At 33.5% G+C, this 19,250-nt stretch overlaps 1 protein-coding gene across 1 annotated transcript; it reads left to right on the top strand.

Moving 5' to 3' along the window:
- Positions 1-8,778: 8,778 nt before the first annotated feature.
- LOC146897098 (TMV resistance protein N-like) lies at positions 8,779-16,547 on the top strand. Its single transcript, XM_085731513.1, has 6 exons — positions 8,779-9,407; positions 11,122-12,166; positions 12,280-12,588; positions 12,671-14,165; positions 14,315-14,490; positions 15,190-16,547. Exons 1-6 carry the CDS (start codon positions 8,902-8,904, stop codon positions 16,192-16,194), a joined length of 4,536 nt encoding a protein of 1,511 aa, XP_085587639.1. The 5' UTR covers positions 8,779-8,901; the 3' UTR covers positions 16,195-16,547.
- Positions 16,548-19,250: the final 2,703 nt, after the last annotated feature.

Raw genomic sequence — 19,250 nt, 5'->3', positions numbered from 1 at the left:
TGTAACTCTTCATGGGAATCATTCATATACATTGGAACCTTTGGCAAAGAGATGCTTAATGAACATTTGCATTGATTCAAATGTATATGGCTATAACATTTGGCAAAAGGGTGCTTAATGAACCATAACATTGATTCAAGTGTATATGGTTATAACCTTTGGTAAAAGGGTGTTTAATGAACCATAACATTGATTCAAGTGTATATGATCATAATCTTTGGCAAATGGGTGCTTAATGAATCATAGCATTGATTCAAGTCAAAGGGGTGTTTTCTCTCATGTGAAGAGTCATATAATGCACTATAAATGTTTGGCATTTGGGCATTAGTTGGACACACAAAAAAGAACAACAACATAATTCTCCATCATTCTCTTACTCTAAATCATCCATCAATTCTCTAATGCATGAGTGAATTGCTGGAACCATAAATCTGTAAAATACTGTTAGGAGATACGCTTGGTGTGGTTGTGCAATACACGTCAAGGAACTCATAGTATCCTGAAGGGGATTCGCCGGTCATTCCTTATTGCATCCAATATACAATTATTGGTGGGGGCGAATCGAACCTAAAGGTTAGTATGACAACCCCATACGCTTTGAGTTTGCATGCATAACCATTAATCTTTTCAGGTTTCAAGTACAGCAGCATCTTCCCAACAATCAAGATATACAACAAATCTTTGGAATTTATGTGCACACTTTGTAACGCCCACTTTTTTTTTAATTATTTGATTTATTCTTTGTTACTTGATTTATTTGGTTTATTTATTGAGCCTAGAAATATATTTATATATGTTTATGTGATTATATATGTGATGTGAATTTAGAATATATTTATATGATTTATGTGTTCTGAATAATTATGTAATGTGAGCCTGGAAATATATTTATATTTATGTGATGTATTTATGTGAATATATGTTATTCGGTGTATAATATACTTGTTATTTTGTGTGAAAATATATATATGTTATTTGGTTTATTATTTATTAGATTATATTTAGTAGGTAATTATAATTATTAGAAAGAGTAAAATAGAATAGTTGGAGGGTTATAAATATGAGAGACTAGGTTGGAATAGCTATTACGTAGAAACTGTTTTGTGAGAAGAGTAGCCACCAAAAAGAAGAGAGAAAGCAATTTCCGTTTTTCTGAAACCTACCTCAGTAAAACAATGATATCTCACTCGTTAACCGTTGGATCGTGACGATTTTTGGACACAGCATTCACAGCACCTGGGTCTACCTTTTCACCGTTCGGATCGTCGAAACAAGGTCTGAGTTGAGAGAAAACTATCGCGCACTGAAGCAGTATTTTTGGGTGTTTTCATCACTTTGTTTTTCGCAAGCTTTGTTCATCTGAATTAAGGTAAGGGTGAGACTAGCTTTCAATATAATTAAGGGTATGGTTCTGAGAATTGAATTTAACATGATTAGGTTGAGTTTTGGTGAGAATTGAGATTAGGGTTAAATGACCGATTTGATGATTAAACCATGAAAAGATGTTAGATTGATGCAAAATTAGTTTACAGACCTTAGATATTGTCTAGGGTGTTAATTAGATGCCATATGGATGAAAGAATCATGAAGATAGGTGAAAAGTTGTGATTTTTAGGTTTCTGGCCGTACTGACATTCATCGCTCGCAACTGCGAGTAGAAACACTCGCAACGGCGAGCTGCACCGCATCGCTCGCAACTGCGAGCAACGTTACTCGCAACTGCGAGTAGGACCTTCGAGCTCGCCATTGCGAGCAAATTACTCGCCACTGCGAGTTAGGCTGTTAGTTGCCCAAAATTGTCCCGATGCGATCCTTTCGCACGTGTAGTCATGAGTTGATCTTATAAGTAAGAAAAATGGTTGTTTAGGATACTTTCAGAAGTTCCAGAGGTCTGTTTAGGTGACTGAGATTAGTGGTGACGATGTATAAGAATTATTTAAGATGCGTTATGATTATAAGTTGTTATGATTCATTCCCTTTAATGTTGATATGTTATTTAGACGCTATTATATGTTGTATCTTGCTGCTGTTTTTCTGTTGTCGACTGTTAGTGTCTTGAGGTTGCATGAGTCGGCCTATGTTGTTGGAATTTAAGAAGTTGTCCATGATTATGAGTCGTATGAGTTGTACACGTCGTTGTCTAAGTTGTTGGAAGTTGAGTCCATTGCATACTCGTATAAGTTGGTTGAGGGCTTGATGCCCTGGAATGCTTAGTCATTCACATGATTGGTGAGGGCTTGATGCCCTGGAGCTTTTGCTCACTATGTTGGGGGCTTGATGCCCTGAAGAGCCTAATTACGCTCATATAAGTTGGTTGGGAGCTTGATGCTCTGTATTGGTACCACATGCATGATGAAGTTGTCTAAGTTGTTGATGAAGTTGTCTAAGTTGTTGATGAGGTTGTCTAAGTTGTTGTTGAGGTTGTCTGAGTTGTTGTTGAAGTTGTCTGAGTTGTTGTTGAAGTTGTAGTTGCATTGTAGAGTCGTCATAACTTATATTTAATGATGATTTAACGATGATGTCTGACGATGATGCCTTTAATGATGATGTTTGATTATGTTTTGATGATGATGCTTTGATGATGACGTTTGATTATGATTTGATGATGATATTTTGATGATAATGTCTGTTTATGATTGATGATGATAATAATATGATACTAAATGATTATTAATGCTGATGTTTATGATGTCTTAAGTTGTTAAATATATGATGATACTTGATTATGACTTAATGATGATTTTTGCTTATGAATTAGAGATGATAATTGTTTACGAACTAATGATGATATTTGACAATGATAATTGAATATGATTTGATATAATGCTAAATGGTAAATGTTTTAAATGTAAATGATGATTTATGTTGTTAAATGCATTTTGACGAATTATATGTTTAATTTATTGACTGTGAAATCTCACCCCTTCTGCGTATATGTTGCCTCGACCGTGGGTAATGTGCAGGTAATAAAGATTAGAAGTGTTCGTGAGAGGACTCCTCACTTGTGTCTAGGTGCTCTGATATGTAACGGGATGGGGCTTGCTTTCATGAACTTTTTATGAATAAACATTAACTAAAACTTATGAGATTTCTGATAAGGCCTGTGTGCCAAGACTTTTATTATGTCGAATAATTTCCGCTGCATGATTATAGATTTTGACGTTGAATTTTGAAAGATAATTATTATTATCTATTTTGTGGTTTTAAGGAAGTATGTGACATTCCGTTTGTGATTTAAATACTTTGATTTATGATGAAATTTTCAAGTTGGGAAAACGGGGTGTTACAATTGGTATCAGAGCAGGTCGGTCCGTCCGGCCAAGTAGTAGAGTCGTGTCAAGCAACGTAGTATTGTGTAATAATTTTACATTGTCTTTTGTTGTTCTGACTTGTTGTTTGATTGTATGTTGTTTAAAATTGTTGTTTGTGGTATAGACTAATCCAGAGTTGTTTGCAGGATGTTCAATTTTCGAGGACGAAAATTCTTTAAGTGGGGGAGAGTTGTAACGCCCACTTTTTTTTTAATTATTTGATTTATTCTTTGTTACTTGATTTATTTGGTTTATTTATTGAGCCTAGAAATATATTTATATATGTTTATGTGATTATATATGTGATGTGAATTTAGAATATATTTATATGATTTATGTGTTCTGAATAATTATGTAATGTGAGCCTGGAAATATATTTATATTTATGTGATGTATTTATGTGAATATATGTTATTCGGTGTATAATATACTTGTTATTTTGTGTGAAAATATATATATGTTATTTGGTTTATTATTTATTAGATTATATTTAGTAGGTAATTATAATTATTAGAAAGAGTAAAATAGAATAGTTGGAGGGTTATAAATATGAGAGACTAGGTTGGAATAGCTATTACGTAGAAACTGTTTTGTGAGAAGAGTAGCCACCAAAAAGAAGAGAGAAAGCAATTTCCGTTTTTCTGAAACCTACCTCAGTAAAACAATGATATCTCACTCGTTAACCGTTGGATCGTGACGATTTTTGGACACAGCATTCACAGCACCTGGGTCTACCTTTTCACCGTTCGGATCGTCGAAACAAGGTCTGAGTTGAGAGAAAACTATCGCGCACTGAAGCAGTATTTTTGGGTGTTTTCATCACTTTGTTTTTCGCAAGCTTTGTTCATCTGAATTAAGGTAAGGGTGAGACTAGCTTTCAATATAATTAAGGGTATGGTTCTGAGAATTGAATTTAACATGATTAGGTTGAGTTTTGGTGAGAATTGAGATTAGGGTTAAATGACCGATTTGATGATTAAACCATGAAAAGATGTTAGATTGATGCAAAATTAGTTTACAGACCTTAGATATTGTCTAGGGTGTTAATTAGATGCCATATGGATGAAAGAATCATGAAGATAGGTGAAAAGTTGTGATTTTTAGGTTTCTGGCCGTACTGACATTCATCGCTCGCAACTGCGAGTAGAAACACTCGCAACGGCGAGCTGCACCGCATCGCTCGCAACTGCGAGCAACGTTACTCGCAACTGCGAGTAGGACCTTCGAGCTCGCCATTGCGAGCAAATTACTCGCCACTGCGAGTTAGGCTGTTAGTTGCCCAAAATTGTCCCGATGCGATCCTTTCGCACGTGTAGTCATGAGTTGATCTTATAAGTAAGAAAAATGGTTGTTTAGGATACTTTCAGAAGTTCCAGAGGTCTGTTTAGGTGACTGAGATTAGTGGTGACGATGTATAAGAATTATTTAAGATGCGTTATGATTATAAGTTGTTATGATTCATTCCCTTTAATGTTGATATGTTATTTAGACGCTATTATATGTTGTATCTTGCTGCTGTTTTTCTGTTGTCGACTGTTAGTGTCTTGAGGTTGCATGAGTCGGCCTATGTTGTTGGAATTTAAGAAGTTGTCCATGATTATGAGTCGTATGAGTTGTACACGTCGTTGTCTAAGTTGCTGGAAGTTGAGTCCATTGCATACTCGTATAAGTTGGTTGAGGGCTTGATGCCCTGGAATGCTTAGTCATTCACATGATTGGTGAGGGCTTGATGCCCTGGAGCTTTTGCTCACTATGTTGGGGGCTTGATGCCCTGAAGAGCCTAATTACGCTCATATAAGTTGGTTGGGAGCTTGATGCTCTGTATTGGTACCACATGCATGATGAAGTTGTCTAAGTTGTTGATGAAGTTGTCTAAGTTGTTGATGAGGTTGTCTAAGTTGTTGTTGAGGTTGTCTGAGTTGTTGTTGAAGTTGTCTGAGTTGTTGTTGAAGTTGTAGTTGCATTGTAGAGTCGTCATAACTTATATTTAATGATGATTTAACGATGATGTCTGACGATGATGCCTTTAATGATGATGTTTGATTATGTTTTGATGATGATGCTTTGATGATGACGTTTGATTATGATTTGATGATGATATTTTGATGATAATGTCTGTTTATGATTGATGATGATAATAATATGATACTAAATGATTATTAATGCTGATGTTTATGATGTCTTAAGTTGTTAAATATATGATGATACTTGATTATGACTTAATGATGATTTTTGCTTATGAATTAGAGATGATAATTGTTTACGAACTAATGATGATATTTGACAATGATAATTGAATATGATTTGATATAATGCTAAATGGTAAATGTTTTAAATGTAAATGATGATTTATGTTGTTAAATGCATTTTGACGAATTATATGTTTAATTTATTGACTGTGAAATCTCACCCCTTCTGCGTATATGTTGCCTCGACCATGGGTAATGTGCAGGTAATAAAGATTAGAAGTGTTCGTGAGAGGACTCCTCACTTGTGTCTAGGTGCTCTGATATGTAACGGGATGGGGCTTGCTTTCATGAACTTTTTATGAATAAACATTAACTAAAACTTATGAGATTTCTGATAAGGCCTGTGTGCCAAGACTTTTATTATGTCGAATAATTTCCGCTGCATGATTATAGATTTTGACGTTGAATTTTGAAAGATAATTATTATTATCTATTTTGTGGTTTTAAGGAAGTATGTGACATTCCGTTTGTGATTTAAATACTCTGATTTATGATGAAATTTTCAAGTTGGGAAAACGGGGTGTTACACACTTCATCATAGTCATCTTCATCATCTTCTTGGTCAAGTTATTGCAGCAGACCCCCAACACAAGATCCAACAAAAAATACTGTTCAAATAACACTCCTCTTATTCATCACATCCTTTCTAATAAAACGGCACCATCCGTTAGCATAAAAGTATGGGAAATGAACGTGTACCTTTAGGCCATGGTTAAAGAAACAAAAACAGAAATGCTGTATTAAAAAATAGTTAAAGATGAACTCAAATTCTTTAAAATTATAGTTTTCAATTCAAAACTGTCATTTTTAATTTACTTAACAAATATCTTTAGTATGTCCCGTATGACAATATAAGATTTAAAATTTTAGTTTATCTTTGCTCAAAAAAATATTTTAGTTTATCTGCATTGTTTGTATCCAAAGTAAAATATTGCGTTGTCTCCGTCACATGACTTTGTCTTTGTTTGTTTCCCAGATGCCAACCTAGTTGGTATGTCGGTGTTTCCTCCCGATGTCTGCCATTACTCCTTGCTTAGCAAAAAAAGAAAACTTTGTCTTTGAAAAATTCTACCCAACCTAAAGAAATGATATAAGGGTGATTGTAACGTGGAAAAATAATAGTAACTAAGGTGGTGAAAAAAATTGCTTAAGACCAATTAATTTAGCTTTTATTTGTAATTTTTCATTAACTTTTAAGTTTTTCGCGTCCAAATTGAAGTATAATAATGTACTAATATTCAATCTTTCAAAAAAAAAAAAGATAATGTACTAATATTCTTTCAAAAAAATAATGTACTAATATTTTTATGCATATTGTTTTAGCTCAAGCATGTGATAATATACGATGTGAGGTTATGATGACCCTCAAGATTATATTATATACTCTCTGTTTTGAATAGAAGTTAATCTTACTATTTTCAAATATAAAAAAAAATTACTTTTTTCATATTGATTAAAAAAATGTGAATAATTTCCCTAAAAAAAAATGTGAATAATCAATTTGATATGTCCATTTTCTAATTAAATCTTCCTAATTAAAGTACCTCTTATTTAGGGTTTATAAAGAGTCGAGGCAAATTCGTTTAAGTTCAACTCAACTTGATAAGAATTTGTTTGACTTGAAACTTGACTCCAATTCGATATGGTTTTCTTTTCCTCAACTTTTAAAGAATTTGTTTGACTTTAAATTTAAATTTGACTCAAATTCAATATGGGTTTCTTTCAAACTTGGCTCATTTAAAGTTCACAAACAACTCAGTTCAATTTTTTTTACAAAAAGAAAAACGTTCTTCATTCATTCAAATTGATATAGTACATCATTCAACATCACTAAAAACGTAAAGAATGAATCCACAAACAAACTCACAACATTCAAGTTAATAACATACAACGGTAAAATGCTACAAATAATATGATAAAATTAAAGTGATCAGAATACTTATGCATTCGTATATGCAATGTTGACGTCCAAACTATTAATTGAATAATTTATCTTTCAATATGAACCAAATTAACACCATAACAAGACGAAAATTTAAACAAAGCAACACAAGACGACAAACACAACGCCACACTTAGACGACAAAATCACAGAAAAAAACCAAAATATATGTGAAAACAACTTATTTAGATTGCAATAGAGAGAAACAGATGAATATGGGTGATCTCGGGTCACAAATTGACCCAAAACCATCTCCCTAAATGAAGAGAATGGAAGAGAGAACCTTAAAAGAGAAAATTAGGGCCAGCTTGTTGGAGAGATATAGAAGATTTCTTGAAATGAAAAATATTTCCAAAGAAAATGGTGAGAAATTAGTTTCAATGAGAAAGTTTCTATGTAAAAACTCAGTCCAGCTTGTTAAGTTTAACTATCTGTTCGACTCAAATAATTTAAAAGTCAAATTAGTTTTTATTTTGTAAAATAATTCTATTTACTTTCACAGGAAAATGTTAAATTAAAATAAATGATATCCCGAACATAAATTATTTAAAGGATAGACACAAATATTGGTACAAAGTTTCTAGATTTATAAAAAATGGAAAACATTTTAGGTATTTCCTTTAATTATCTAATTTAATAAATTAAAGGTATATACTTTATACAATATATTTTTTAAAAAAATCCCGGATATAGTTTAAGTTATATAAATTATTTTGGTGACGTGTATAAATTATGAACAATAATTTTTATAGTATTTTGATTAAAATTATTTGATTTTTATTAAAATTACCGATGACAATTATAGGTATTTTTTTCTATTTTTTTTTGAAGAAATATTTTTTTTTCTCTTTTATATTGTAACAAACTATACTTATCTTTTCATTGGTACCAATAATATAACAAATATAATATAAATTCTTATATTTTTGTACAACAAATTTGTTAAAAGTATATTTAAAAGTGAAAAAGTCAGTTTAAAATAATATATTCCCTTTATATATGTTATAAATATACATAATTGAACCAATTTATAAATTTTAGATTTATCAAATTAAAGTAAACAAAAGTACTGTCCTACGTTCTTATAAAAAGAAAATTCTGTCCTCGTGAACTTAGTTCAGTTGATATGGACATTGCATAATATATATAAGGTTGGGGCTTCGAACCCTGACCACCACAAAAAAAAAAAAATTTAGAAACTGTAGTATAAAGATTAATTTTGAGCTAATTTTGTTTCCTTCCTATATATTTCTTTAAAAAAGATATGCGTTGTTTTGTCTAAAGTTTTTTTTCTTTTCTTCTTCTTGAAATGTGTTGACCCTAAGCTTCACAGTATATATTAACGTCATGCAAGTTTCATGTTCTTTTATACTTAACATAATAAATTGTAAGAATTTGGATGTCATCGCGATCGGTATTGAATCTGAACGGTACCTCTCACAATTTTCCCAAAAAACACGATGTGTTTGTTAGCTTTAGAGGCGAGGACACTAGGAATGGTTTCACCAAACATCTTTACGATGCTCTGGTTAATAAATCAATAAAAACATACATAGATTACCTGCTGGTGAGAGGAGAAGATGTTTGGCCAAAACTTGCAAAAGCTATTGAAGACTCACACATCTCTGTCGTCGTTTTCTCTGAAAATTTTGCAACCTCAACATGGTGTTTGGAAGAACTGGTCAAAGTGCTGGAATGCAGAAAAGATTGCCGTCATGGTCAAGTTGTTATACCTGTTTTCTATAAAACATATCCGTCAGACATAAGATATCAGACTGGCAGCTATGAGAAAGCATTCGCAAAACATGAGAGAGATCTTGGGACCAATGATCTTAGAGTGCTTAAGTGGAGATCTGCCCTTACTGAAGCAGCCAATATATCCGGATGGGATACTCACACCCACAAGTAAGTAAGCTGTTTTTGATCAAATTTTTAACTTCAAACCAATTTAATTAAAATTGCATATCGCACAAAACTGAATATTATTGGATGCATTTGGATTTTTCTTTTTTTATTTTTTTTAAAATCACACGGATCCGATTGAATTTTGAATTGCTTTTTTCAAAATAGAACCAACCGGATTGAACCACATACATATATGATATTTTGCTTCAATGTATTATTTGTTGGTTTTTAATTTTTTAATAATACTTATCAGTTTAACGTAATCTATTTTTTGTTCATTATTTCATGTTTCAAACATAATCGATCATTATCATTCAATAATGTTAATTTTTAGTATATTACATGTTATATATTTTGCACTAAACTTCTCTCAAAAAAAAAAATATATTTTGCACTAAACCTAATACTTTATTGTGTATTTATAATATGTAAATTAATGGAATTTTTAAATTTGTAAGTTGGATATACAAAAACCAATCCAAAATAAACTACAATAAATTAGATTAGATTGGATCGTTTTTTTTTTAATGAACCATCCAAATCAAATCACATTTTATCTTTTTTTGGGTACAATCACATATTGTTTTCTAAATTGCACAACAAACACCCTTAGTTACAGTTTGTAAAAAAAAGTCTAGCTACACAAATAAGAAATAGTTTCAAGAAATTTTTTCAAAGTGTAGTTAAAAAAGCACAAAAAGGATAATTAAATTGTCTTTGAAAGATTTTAAGTAATTACCCTGTTGAACCAACACTAGAACATATATGAGATTTAGTAACACTTGAAAATTGTAACTAAATTAAAAACAAATGTTACTATTTAGATCTTTGTAACAATTTGATAAATGTCAGATAAAGCCCGTGTTACTAAATGGTTTTAGTAACCCTTAAGAGTCTTATTAGTAACATTTAAAAAATGTAACTCTTTTGGTAGCTAATTCGTAGCCAATCTCTAGCAAACAAATTTTAGATACTATATTATCTTGTTCCTGGCAAAAATGTTAATTCATCGCCAATTTTGGTAGTTAATAGTAGCCAATCTCTAGCAATAATAAATGTTACTAAAGAAATGCAAAACTTTTAGCTATTTATGTAAGGATAAAAAAGAACAAAGATTGAATATATCATTCACCAATCACCAACTAAATTTTGTGCAGTAAACATACAATAGCTACAAGTTCTAAAATAATAAAATGATAGTAATAAAACCTAGAATAAGAAAAAACTTTTATAGTCCCTTCGATTCCACAAAATACCTTCTCTAAATTTCAAAACAAACAAATCATTAACCCTCCTTTTGCATAATCCGAAATTGCTCGTTCCGTTGAACCTTGTCCCTTTTAAATTTCACATAGGATTAATCACATTCTAATACCAATCATTAGAACATCAATTAGTAACCTAAGAGAAAATAAACGACAAAGCGCAAAACAATGAAAAACATGATGTCTCGCTCGTTCCTACCCACATGACAGTGCGCCATACTCAACAATTTAATTTGTGTTTTAACTATCTATCTGTCTATTATTATAATTTATTAAATCAGATCCCGGAAATGAATGAATGGCATAAATCTCATCCTTTCATGTGCCAAGGAACCTTACTTTTTTTTTTTTACTAAAATTAAAAGTACATCAAAATTCACATATTTATGATAAATTGAATTAATGTTTTTTTTTTTGTGTCATTTGTTCTTTTATTTTTACAATGTTAGGGAAGAATCTGTCCTCATCTTCAAAATTGTGAATGATGTATTGCAAAAGCTACAACTGAGGCACCCTAATGAACTAGAAGGCATCGTGAGAAACGAAAAAAACTATGAACTTGCAGAATCATTACTGAAAAGCGTTCAAATACTTGGAATTTGGGGTATGGGCGGAATGGGTAAGACAACCATTGCCAAAATCTTATTTGCCATACACTTTGCCCAATACGACCATGTTTGCTTTGCTAATGCAAAAGAATATTCAGCTAGTAAGCTTCTCTCTGAGCTACTAAAGGAAGAAATTTCCCCATCTGATGTTGTAACATCTAACTTTTATACGAGGTGGCTGAGAAGTAGAAAAGTTTTGATTGTACTTGATAGTGTGGACAGTTTAGAGCAGTTTGAATATTTATGCAAAGATTATGGTGTGCTACATAAAGACAGTAGAGTCATTATAACAACAAGAGACAAACAATTGTTGAGAGGAAGAGTTGATTGGATATATGAGGTCAAGCAATGGGATGATCCAAAATCTCTAGAGCTTTTTTGTCGAGAAGCCTTCGGGCCAAGTAATCCCCGAGAGAAGTATGAGCATCTCTTGCCAAGGGCAATCACTTATGCAGGGGGCGTTCCGCTTGCCCTTAAACTTTTGGCTTTACTTCTTCGTTCAAGAGAGATTGAGTTTTGGGAAAGTTCTTTCAAGAAACTTGATAATCATCCTGATGACAAGTTGCACAAAGTTTTAATAGTGAGTTATGATGAACTAGATGCACTAGAGAAGAAAATATTTCTAGACATTGCATTCTTCTTCATAGGAGAAAAGAAAGAGTGTGTCACGAAGATACTAGATGCTTGTGGTTTTGAACCAAATAGTGGAATAGTTGTTCTCAACGACAAGGCTTTGATAACCATCTCAAATAACCATACAATACAAATGCACGACTTGATACAAAAAATGGGTTTGGACATAATACGTAATGATTGTGGTAAGGACCTGGCAGCACATACCTGGTTGAGTGGGAATAAAGCTCGTGAAGTTATTCAAGAAAACAAGGTAAGGAGAAGAAAAGCATACATTTTTCAACACAGTTAAATTTATAATACAAATTAATTAATGTAGCTAATTAATTGGATACATACATACATACTTTACTTTCTTGTCTTCAGGGAAGTAGCTCAATTGAAGGCATAACATTGGATTTGTCTCAAAATAATGATTTGCCTTTAAGTGCCGACACATTCACCAAGATGAAAGGCTTGAGAATTCTTAAATTCCATGCATCCTCTAACCTGCAGAGCGGTACTAACACGTACCTCAACCTTCCAAAATATCTTGAGCCATTTTCAACTAAGCTGAGTTATTTTGAGTGGTATGGATACCCTTTTGAGTCTCTTCCACAGCCTTTTCATGCCAAGTTTCTTGTTGAAATCCGCATGCGGAACAGCAATGTTAAACAACTGTGGCAGGGGAGGAAGGTAATATATTACTTACACACTTAACATATATTTTCTTCTTCGGATTTTGCATTTTGATCATATCTTCTTTTGAATGTTACAGGAACCAGGTAAGTTAGAGGGAATTGACCTGAGTGAATCCAAGCATTTAACAAATCTTCCAGATTTGTCTAAGGCGTCAAGTCTTAAATGGGTTAATCTCTCTGGGTGTGAGAGCCTAGTTGATCTTCATCCATCTGTTTTATGCGCTGATACGCTTGTTACTTTGATACTGGATAGGTGTACAAAGGTTAGGAGCGTTAGAGGTGAAAAACATTTAAATTATTTGGAGAAGATCAGTGTGGATGGGTGCACAAGTCTGGAAGAATTTGCAGTGTCCTCGGATTTGATTGAAAACTTGGATTTAAGCAGTACTGGCATCCAAACACTAGACCTATCAATTGGGAGTCTTGAAAAACTCAAACGACTTAATCTAGATAGTTTAAGGCTTAATAGTATTCCAAAGGGGTTATCTAGTGTGACATCTATTAGTGAGTTAAAGTTTTCTGGCAGTGCACTAATAGTTGAGAAACAACAGCTACATGAGCTGTTTGATGGCTTACGTTCCCTACGAATACTACATATGAAGGATTTTATAAACCAGTTTGAACTCCCCAACAACATCCATGTTGCATCAAAGTTAATGGAATTAAACCTTGATGGAAGCAACATGAAGACGTTGCCTCAAAACATCAAGAAACTTGAAGAACTGGAAATTCTGTCTTTGGTGAATTGCAGGAAGCTTGAGTGCATACCAGAGCTTCCAACTCTAATCACAATGTTAAATGCAGTCAACTGCACATCCCTGGTTTCAGTGTCAAATCTAAAAAATTTAGCAAAAAAGATGTCCGGAAAAACCAAACACATTTCATTCAATAACAGCTTGAATTTGGATGGACATTCACTCAGACTTATAATGGAAAATCTCAATTTAACAATGATGAGTGCTGTGTATCAAAATGTCTCTGTAAGAAGACTCTGTGAGAAATTCCATAGCTACAACTATAACAGTGTTGATGCTTGTCGACCAGGAACAAGTATCCTGAGGCTGTTCCAATGTCGAACAACTTCCGACTCTTCCATTACCATTACATCGCTTCCTGATCGTTCCAATTTGCTGGGATTCATATACGCAGTGGTTGTTTATCCAGCAGGTGGAAATGGAATGAAGGGTAGAGTAGCTAGAATAAAATGTCAATGCAAATTGGGAGAACATATAAAGGTTAGCTGGCTAAATACCAATGTCACAGAACTGAACTCAGATCATGTTTATATGTGGTATGATCCATTCCATTGTGACAGTATTCTCAAATTTTATCAACCAAAGATTTGTTTTGAATTCTTTGTTACAAACGATACTGACGGGGAAGTTGATGGTTCAATTGGTATTAAAGAGTGCGGGGTACGACAGGTAAGTGCTGAAGAATTGGAGAGTGTTTTGCCAGAATTGGATTTGGATTCACAAAAGAAAGAAGAGTTGAAGAAATCAGTGGAAGTAGAATCAAGACATATTATAACCTTGGAGCCAGTTGAAATGCACTCCGTAACTATTTCACTAGGTTTGCAACTTCTTAATTGCTCCATTCCGTAGTCTTATCATATATGCTATGCTTATTCATAGCTAGATAGTCATTATTTTGTATAATTGAAATCTTTGACTAGATAGTCAATGTTTTGTTTGTCAACCTCACCATTTATTTTTCTTTAGACTCTGGTGATACTCAGGTACATGAAAATCTTCAAGAGAAAGAAAATTTGGATGATGATCATAATTCAAAAAAAATCATGAAATCTAAGATTCTTCATAAGAGTATTTCTTTAAAGGAGGTTGATTCTACTGGAGGTTGTTATGATGTAGAACAATCTTTCACTGAAGAAACCAAGGTAATACTTACACCTTTGACCCCTTTATTCCTTCTAATTATATTGCATTCATCCTTTTACTCTTTTCAAATAGCGTCTTAATTAATAACGATGATAAGAAACGGAACATGAATGCTCGGAAAAATACCCAATATATTGAGCCTACTAAACAATCTGCCGAGGTATTATGTCATTATGTGTCTGTATATATATTTTTCGTTCATTCAGTAAATATACAAGTTTTACAGTTCTGATGTAATCTGTATTTTCTCACTAATTTATAGCTTTTCATTCATAATTTCATCCCTTCAAATAAAGGAATTTTTATTTTTGATCTTTTATTTTTGTTTGTAATTTTTTAATGTTTGAGTTTGTCTTTATATTATCCATATTTGAAGAGAAAATTAAGTATAAGAAGTTAGGTATGATCGATGATATAGTCACAGTTCTTACAATTCTTGCATATTACCTGAATTAAAACCAACATTAACATTTATTTTCTTCTAATATCATAGTACCTCATCTTTCCATCGCTCCCCCAATTCTTAAGACATTGCATGCATTAATAATAAAATGTTGAGTCTTAAATTAAAACTGGAATACAAATATATACAAGAGATCATGACTCAACAATCCTAACAAATAGAAGAACATAGTATGGTTATTGAACTTCTATAAGACACTCGATCTTGTCTTGATAAATGCTTTTTCATCGTGCAGTTCAAAAACACTGGATACGAAGGAAGATCAACAGAATCTGAAGCTGCATTGCATCTACCTCTAGTGTTAACTGTAGAAGGAAATGATTCTGATAACAAGTCAAGTGAAAGCATCTATGGTTGGCAAGACAATTTTGATGAGACCAAGAATCAAGAAGAAAAACCATATATACAAGGAGGACAAATCACTGTTCTTGACACCAATGATCTGATAAGTGAACCAGAGCAGGAAAAAGAAAATGCACCAACAATTGATTTTAGCAAACATGAAGATGGATCAGATGATGACCTTTTTGCTAAACTTGATAGCATCCTGTTGGGAAGTCCAGACTCCTCGCCAAAAGCAACCAGTTCCACAAGTGACGTTGCTCTAAGAGAAGCTTTGCATAACCTTGAATGCCTATTGGAAAATTCACTTGATTTAATTCTCAATGATGTCGAGCTACAGCGGCAATTACACATGTCTTTGGAATGCATAAAACAAACATCTCATGAGAAAGTTTCTCCTAACGTTGTGAAGCTTGTCCAGAAAATGACATCCTCTATTGAGAACCTTTTCGAGGACTTTGTCATGACTAAAACTGTGGTTGAGGATCACAATAATTCTTTACAACAAAAAGAAAAGCTTATGCAGCGGGTGACAGATGTTAAGAAACAGAAGGAATCAAAGCAGAAAGAAAGGAGTAAGTTTGAGGATGAAGCCAAGCGTCTCGAGGAAGAGAGTGAAAAGGTGGATGAAAAGATTAGAATTCTTGTTGATCAAAAGAAAAGTATTGAGTCAGAAAAAACCAAGTTGAAGGAGAGCATGGAAAGATGTCAAGGTGAAAATAAGAAAGTGGATGCTGAGGCTAAGAATTTGATTACTGAAAGCAAAGAGCTGATGGCGGGTATTAAGAATTCTAAATCTTCGTATGCTGCTGCCCTGTCAAAGCAGCAGAAGTTGAAAGACAAATGGGAAGGTTTCAGAATAGAGTTTGCAGACAACTACGGAAGTAGCAGTGGCTGAGAAGTATTGATGTTGGGTTCAATTGTGTGTGGCTGAAATTTTGAAATTTGATTGAAGATTTGAACTTATGTATTTATTTGTTTGATATAAATTTTCCCTGATTTTGGAATTGAAATTAAAGAGTGGATGGCATTCATGAAGCTAAAAATGATTTTGGTGGTTGAACTGAATGAGTGGGAGTATTCCCATCTTATCAAGTTATTTTAGAATGAGAATTCTATAAATCTACTTTTAAGTTCAAAGTTCTAAGTAAGTTTAAATAGATGAATCCATTTTTATGTATAATCATGCACTTGATTGTGTAAACTCTTCACTTATTTATTACGTTATCAAAATGATGTTTATTGCTCTTGTGTGGAGGACAAAAAATATGATTAATGCAATATGATAGGAATATGCACCCAAGGCCAAGTACAGATGAGTTTAATTTTATGTTTATTAAATCCTTTTGGGATCTTCTAGAACAAGTGGTGTAGGGTATGTTGGATTAATTATACAATGATGGCAATCTCCCTGGACCTCTCTTCTTAGTATTTAGTAACCATTGACCTTAAATATGTTTGTCCTCAATGTATGGGTGGCACTTTGGTGACATTAATGTCACCGTGCCATTGCATCTGGGCCACACATTGTCATTGTTATTGCATCTGGGTCACACAACACATCTAATGTCATTCAATGTGTGGCCCAGATTTAATGTCACCGTGACATTAATGTCACACAAGTATTTCCCTCAATGTATAGGTGATTATCGCCCCAATTCTAGTTTGTTTGTATAAGATTACCGCAAAAGTCTTGCCACTTTTTTTTTTTTTTTGGTACAAAAAGTCTTGCCACTTTATTGGGTTCTACAGTGGTTTCTATTATATCATCATCGTTTAAACTGTTAAGATATATTATGATTTGTCATTTATTGTAATAATATTGTAATTATGCTAGGAGTAATTAGTATTTATGTGTAATTATTTTTTATGTTTATTTGTCTCCAATCCTATAATATAAATAGGACAACCTACTTGTACTTGAGACACACAATGAAATACAAATGTTCTTTTATATCTTTCTGAGTTTCTATATGGTATCAATAGCTTAAGCTTTCGATTCCTTTTTTTTTTCCTTCCTGTGGGTTTTACGTTATTTTTTTCTCTCTTGTTCACCATCTCCGCTGTTTCATCAATTTGTGTGATTCACTCCGCTGTTCCACTTTTGTGAATTACAAATTGGCTGATTTTATCCCATAGCATCACACGTGTGTCTTATTGAACCTTGGTGAGAACTTCTCATTTTTTTTATTTCTTTTCCGGTTGATTTTTCCAATTCAAGTCGAGTGGTTTACCTTCTTGAATATTATTGTGCTATAATGGAGAAATATTGTCGAGGTTGTTGTAAGTATGGACATTCTTTCTCTAATTGTCCGACCGTTGAATGTTATAATTGCTTGAAAAAGGGTCATATTGCTTCAAATTGTTGTCGATACTGCAAGACAGCCGGACATTTGATTCAAAATTGTCCTACTCGTCCTCCGCGATATAATCAAAATAGGAATCAACTTCGTCCCGACTCTTCAATCGCTGCTGCCAATGGATCTCTAGAATCTTCCCAACCAGCCTTTTCTATCACAAATATTGAGTCTCTTCTTAGACAACTTCTTCCTTCTGGTAATACTCCGGCCGCTCTTTCTACCACACCAGGTAATTCTAAATGGTATTTTGACTCTGCATGTTGTAACCATATGACATCTGCGTCTCATTTATTTTCTTCCCTATCTAAAAATGATATTAACCCTTCTATCCACACTGCTGATGGATCCCTTATGCATGTAAGCCACACAGGTCATATCTCTCTCTTTAATTTAAGCCTACCTAACACATATCTTATTCCTAAACTAAATTTTAATCTTATTTCTATTGGTCAATTATGTGACCTTGGATATGAAATTACTTTCTCTTCCTCTGGATGTTGTGTGCAGGATCCGCGGACAGGACAACTCATAGGGAGTGGGCGTAAGATCGGAAGGCTATATGAGCTCACTGAACTGCATATTCCTATCGAGTCCAGCATTTGTGCCGCTACCAAAGATTCTTCCATTCAACTTTGGCATCGTCGTCTTGCTCATAGTTCTATCGGTAAATTGCGTCCTCTAGTGTCTCAAGGTTATTTAGGATCTGTCACTAATGAGTCTTTTGATTGTACTGCTTGTCAAACTGCTAAACAACCAGCCTTATCTTTCAATAAAAGTACTTTCATTTCAGCTTCACAATTTGATCTAGTGCATTCTGATATTTGGGGCCCTGCTCCCACACCTACCATGGGAGGTTCTCGATATTTTGTTCTATTTATTGATGATTATTCTCGCTTTACATGGATATATATGATGAAAAATAGGCATGAGCTTCCTCAAATTTACATTAATTTTGCCAAAATGATTCAAACACAATTTTCTAAAGTCATTAAAGTTTTCCGACGAGATAATGCCATGGAATATCGTGATTCTAAACTGTTGTCTTTTCTTAGTGAGCAGGGTACATTGTCTGAATTTTCTTGTCCATACACATCTCAACAAAATGGTCGCCCTGAGAGAAAGCATCGTCACATTCTTGACTCAGTCCGTGCCATGCTTATCTCAGCCTCTTGTCCAGAACGTGCTTGGGGTGAAGCTGCTCTTACTGCTGTCCATATAATCAATTGTCTCCCTTCCTCTGTCATTGGTAATGTCTCTCCTTTTGAGCGTCTTTATTCCACTACACCAGATTATAAATCACTTAAGGTGTTTGGTTGTGCTTGTTTTGTTCTCCTTCAGTCCCATGAGTATACTAAACTTGAACCTCGTGCTCGTCTGTGTTGTTTTCTTGGTTATGGCACTGAACACAAAGGTTATCGATGTTGGGATCCAATATCTCAGCGTATTCGCATCTCTCGTCATGTTGTCTTTTGGGAACATTTAATGTTCTCTTCCTTATCAAAGTTTAAGTCGATCCCGTCTACTTCCACTCCTCTCTTTACTAATCCTGATGTCGATCTTTTTCCTAGTGACACACATGCAGGTTCTGAGACAT

This window comes from Medicago sativa, chromosome 8 (assembly GCF_051527215.1).
Source record: "Medicago sativa cultivar Bolivia chromosome 8, Bolivia_mono, whole genome shotgun sequence".
NCBI classification, from domain to species: domain Eukaryota; kingdom Viridiplantae; phylum Streptophyta; class Magnoliopsida; order Fabales; family Fabaceae; genus Medicago; species Medicago sativa.
The sequence above is the reverse complement of the archived record's forward strand: the minus strand, read 5'-3'. Positions and strand labels throughout refer to the sequence as shown.

What these genes read in the sequence shown, in the direction of transcription:
- LOC146897098 (XM_085731513.1), top strand. Translation starts at nt 8,902, where the DNA reads ATGTCATCGCGATCGGTATTGAATCTGAACGGTACCTCTCACAATTTT. An exon ending in AAGTTATTCAAGAAAACAAG is followed by an intron (nt 12,167 to 12,279) that starts GTAAGGAGAAGA and finishes TCTTGTCTTCAG; the next exon opens with GGAAGTAGCTCAATTGAAGG. An exon ending in CTTTCACTGAAGAAACCAAG is followed by an intron (nt 14,491 to 15,189) that starts GTAATACTTACA and finishes TTCATCGTGCAG; the next exon opens with TTCAAAAACACTGGATACGA.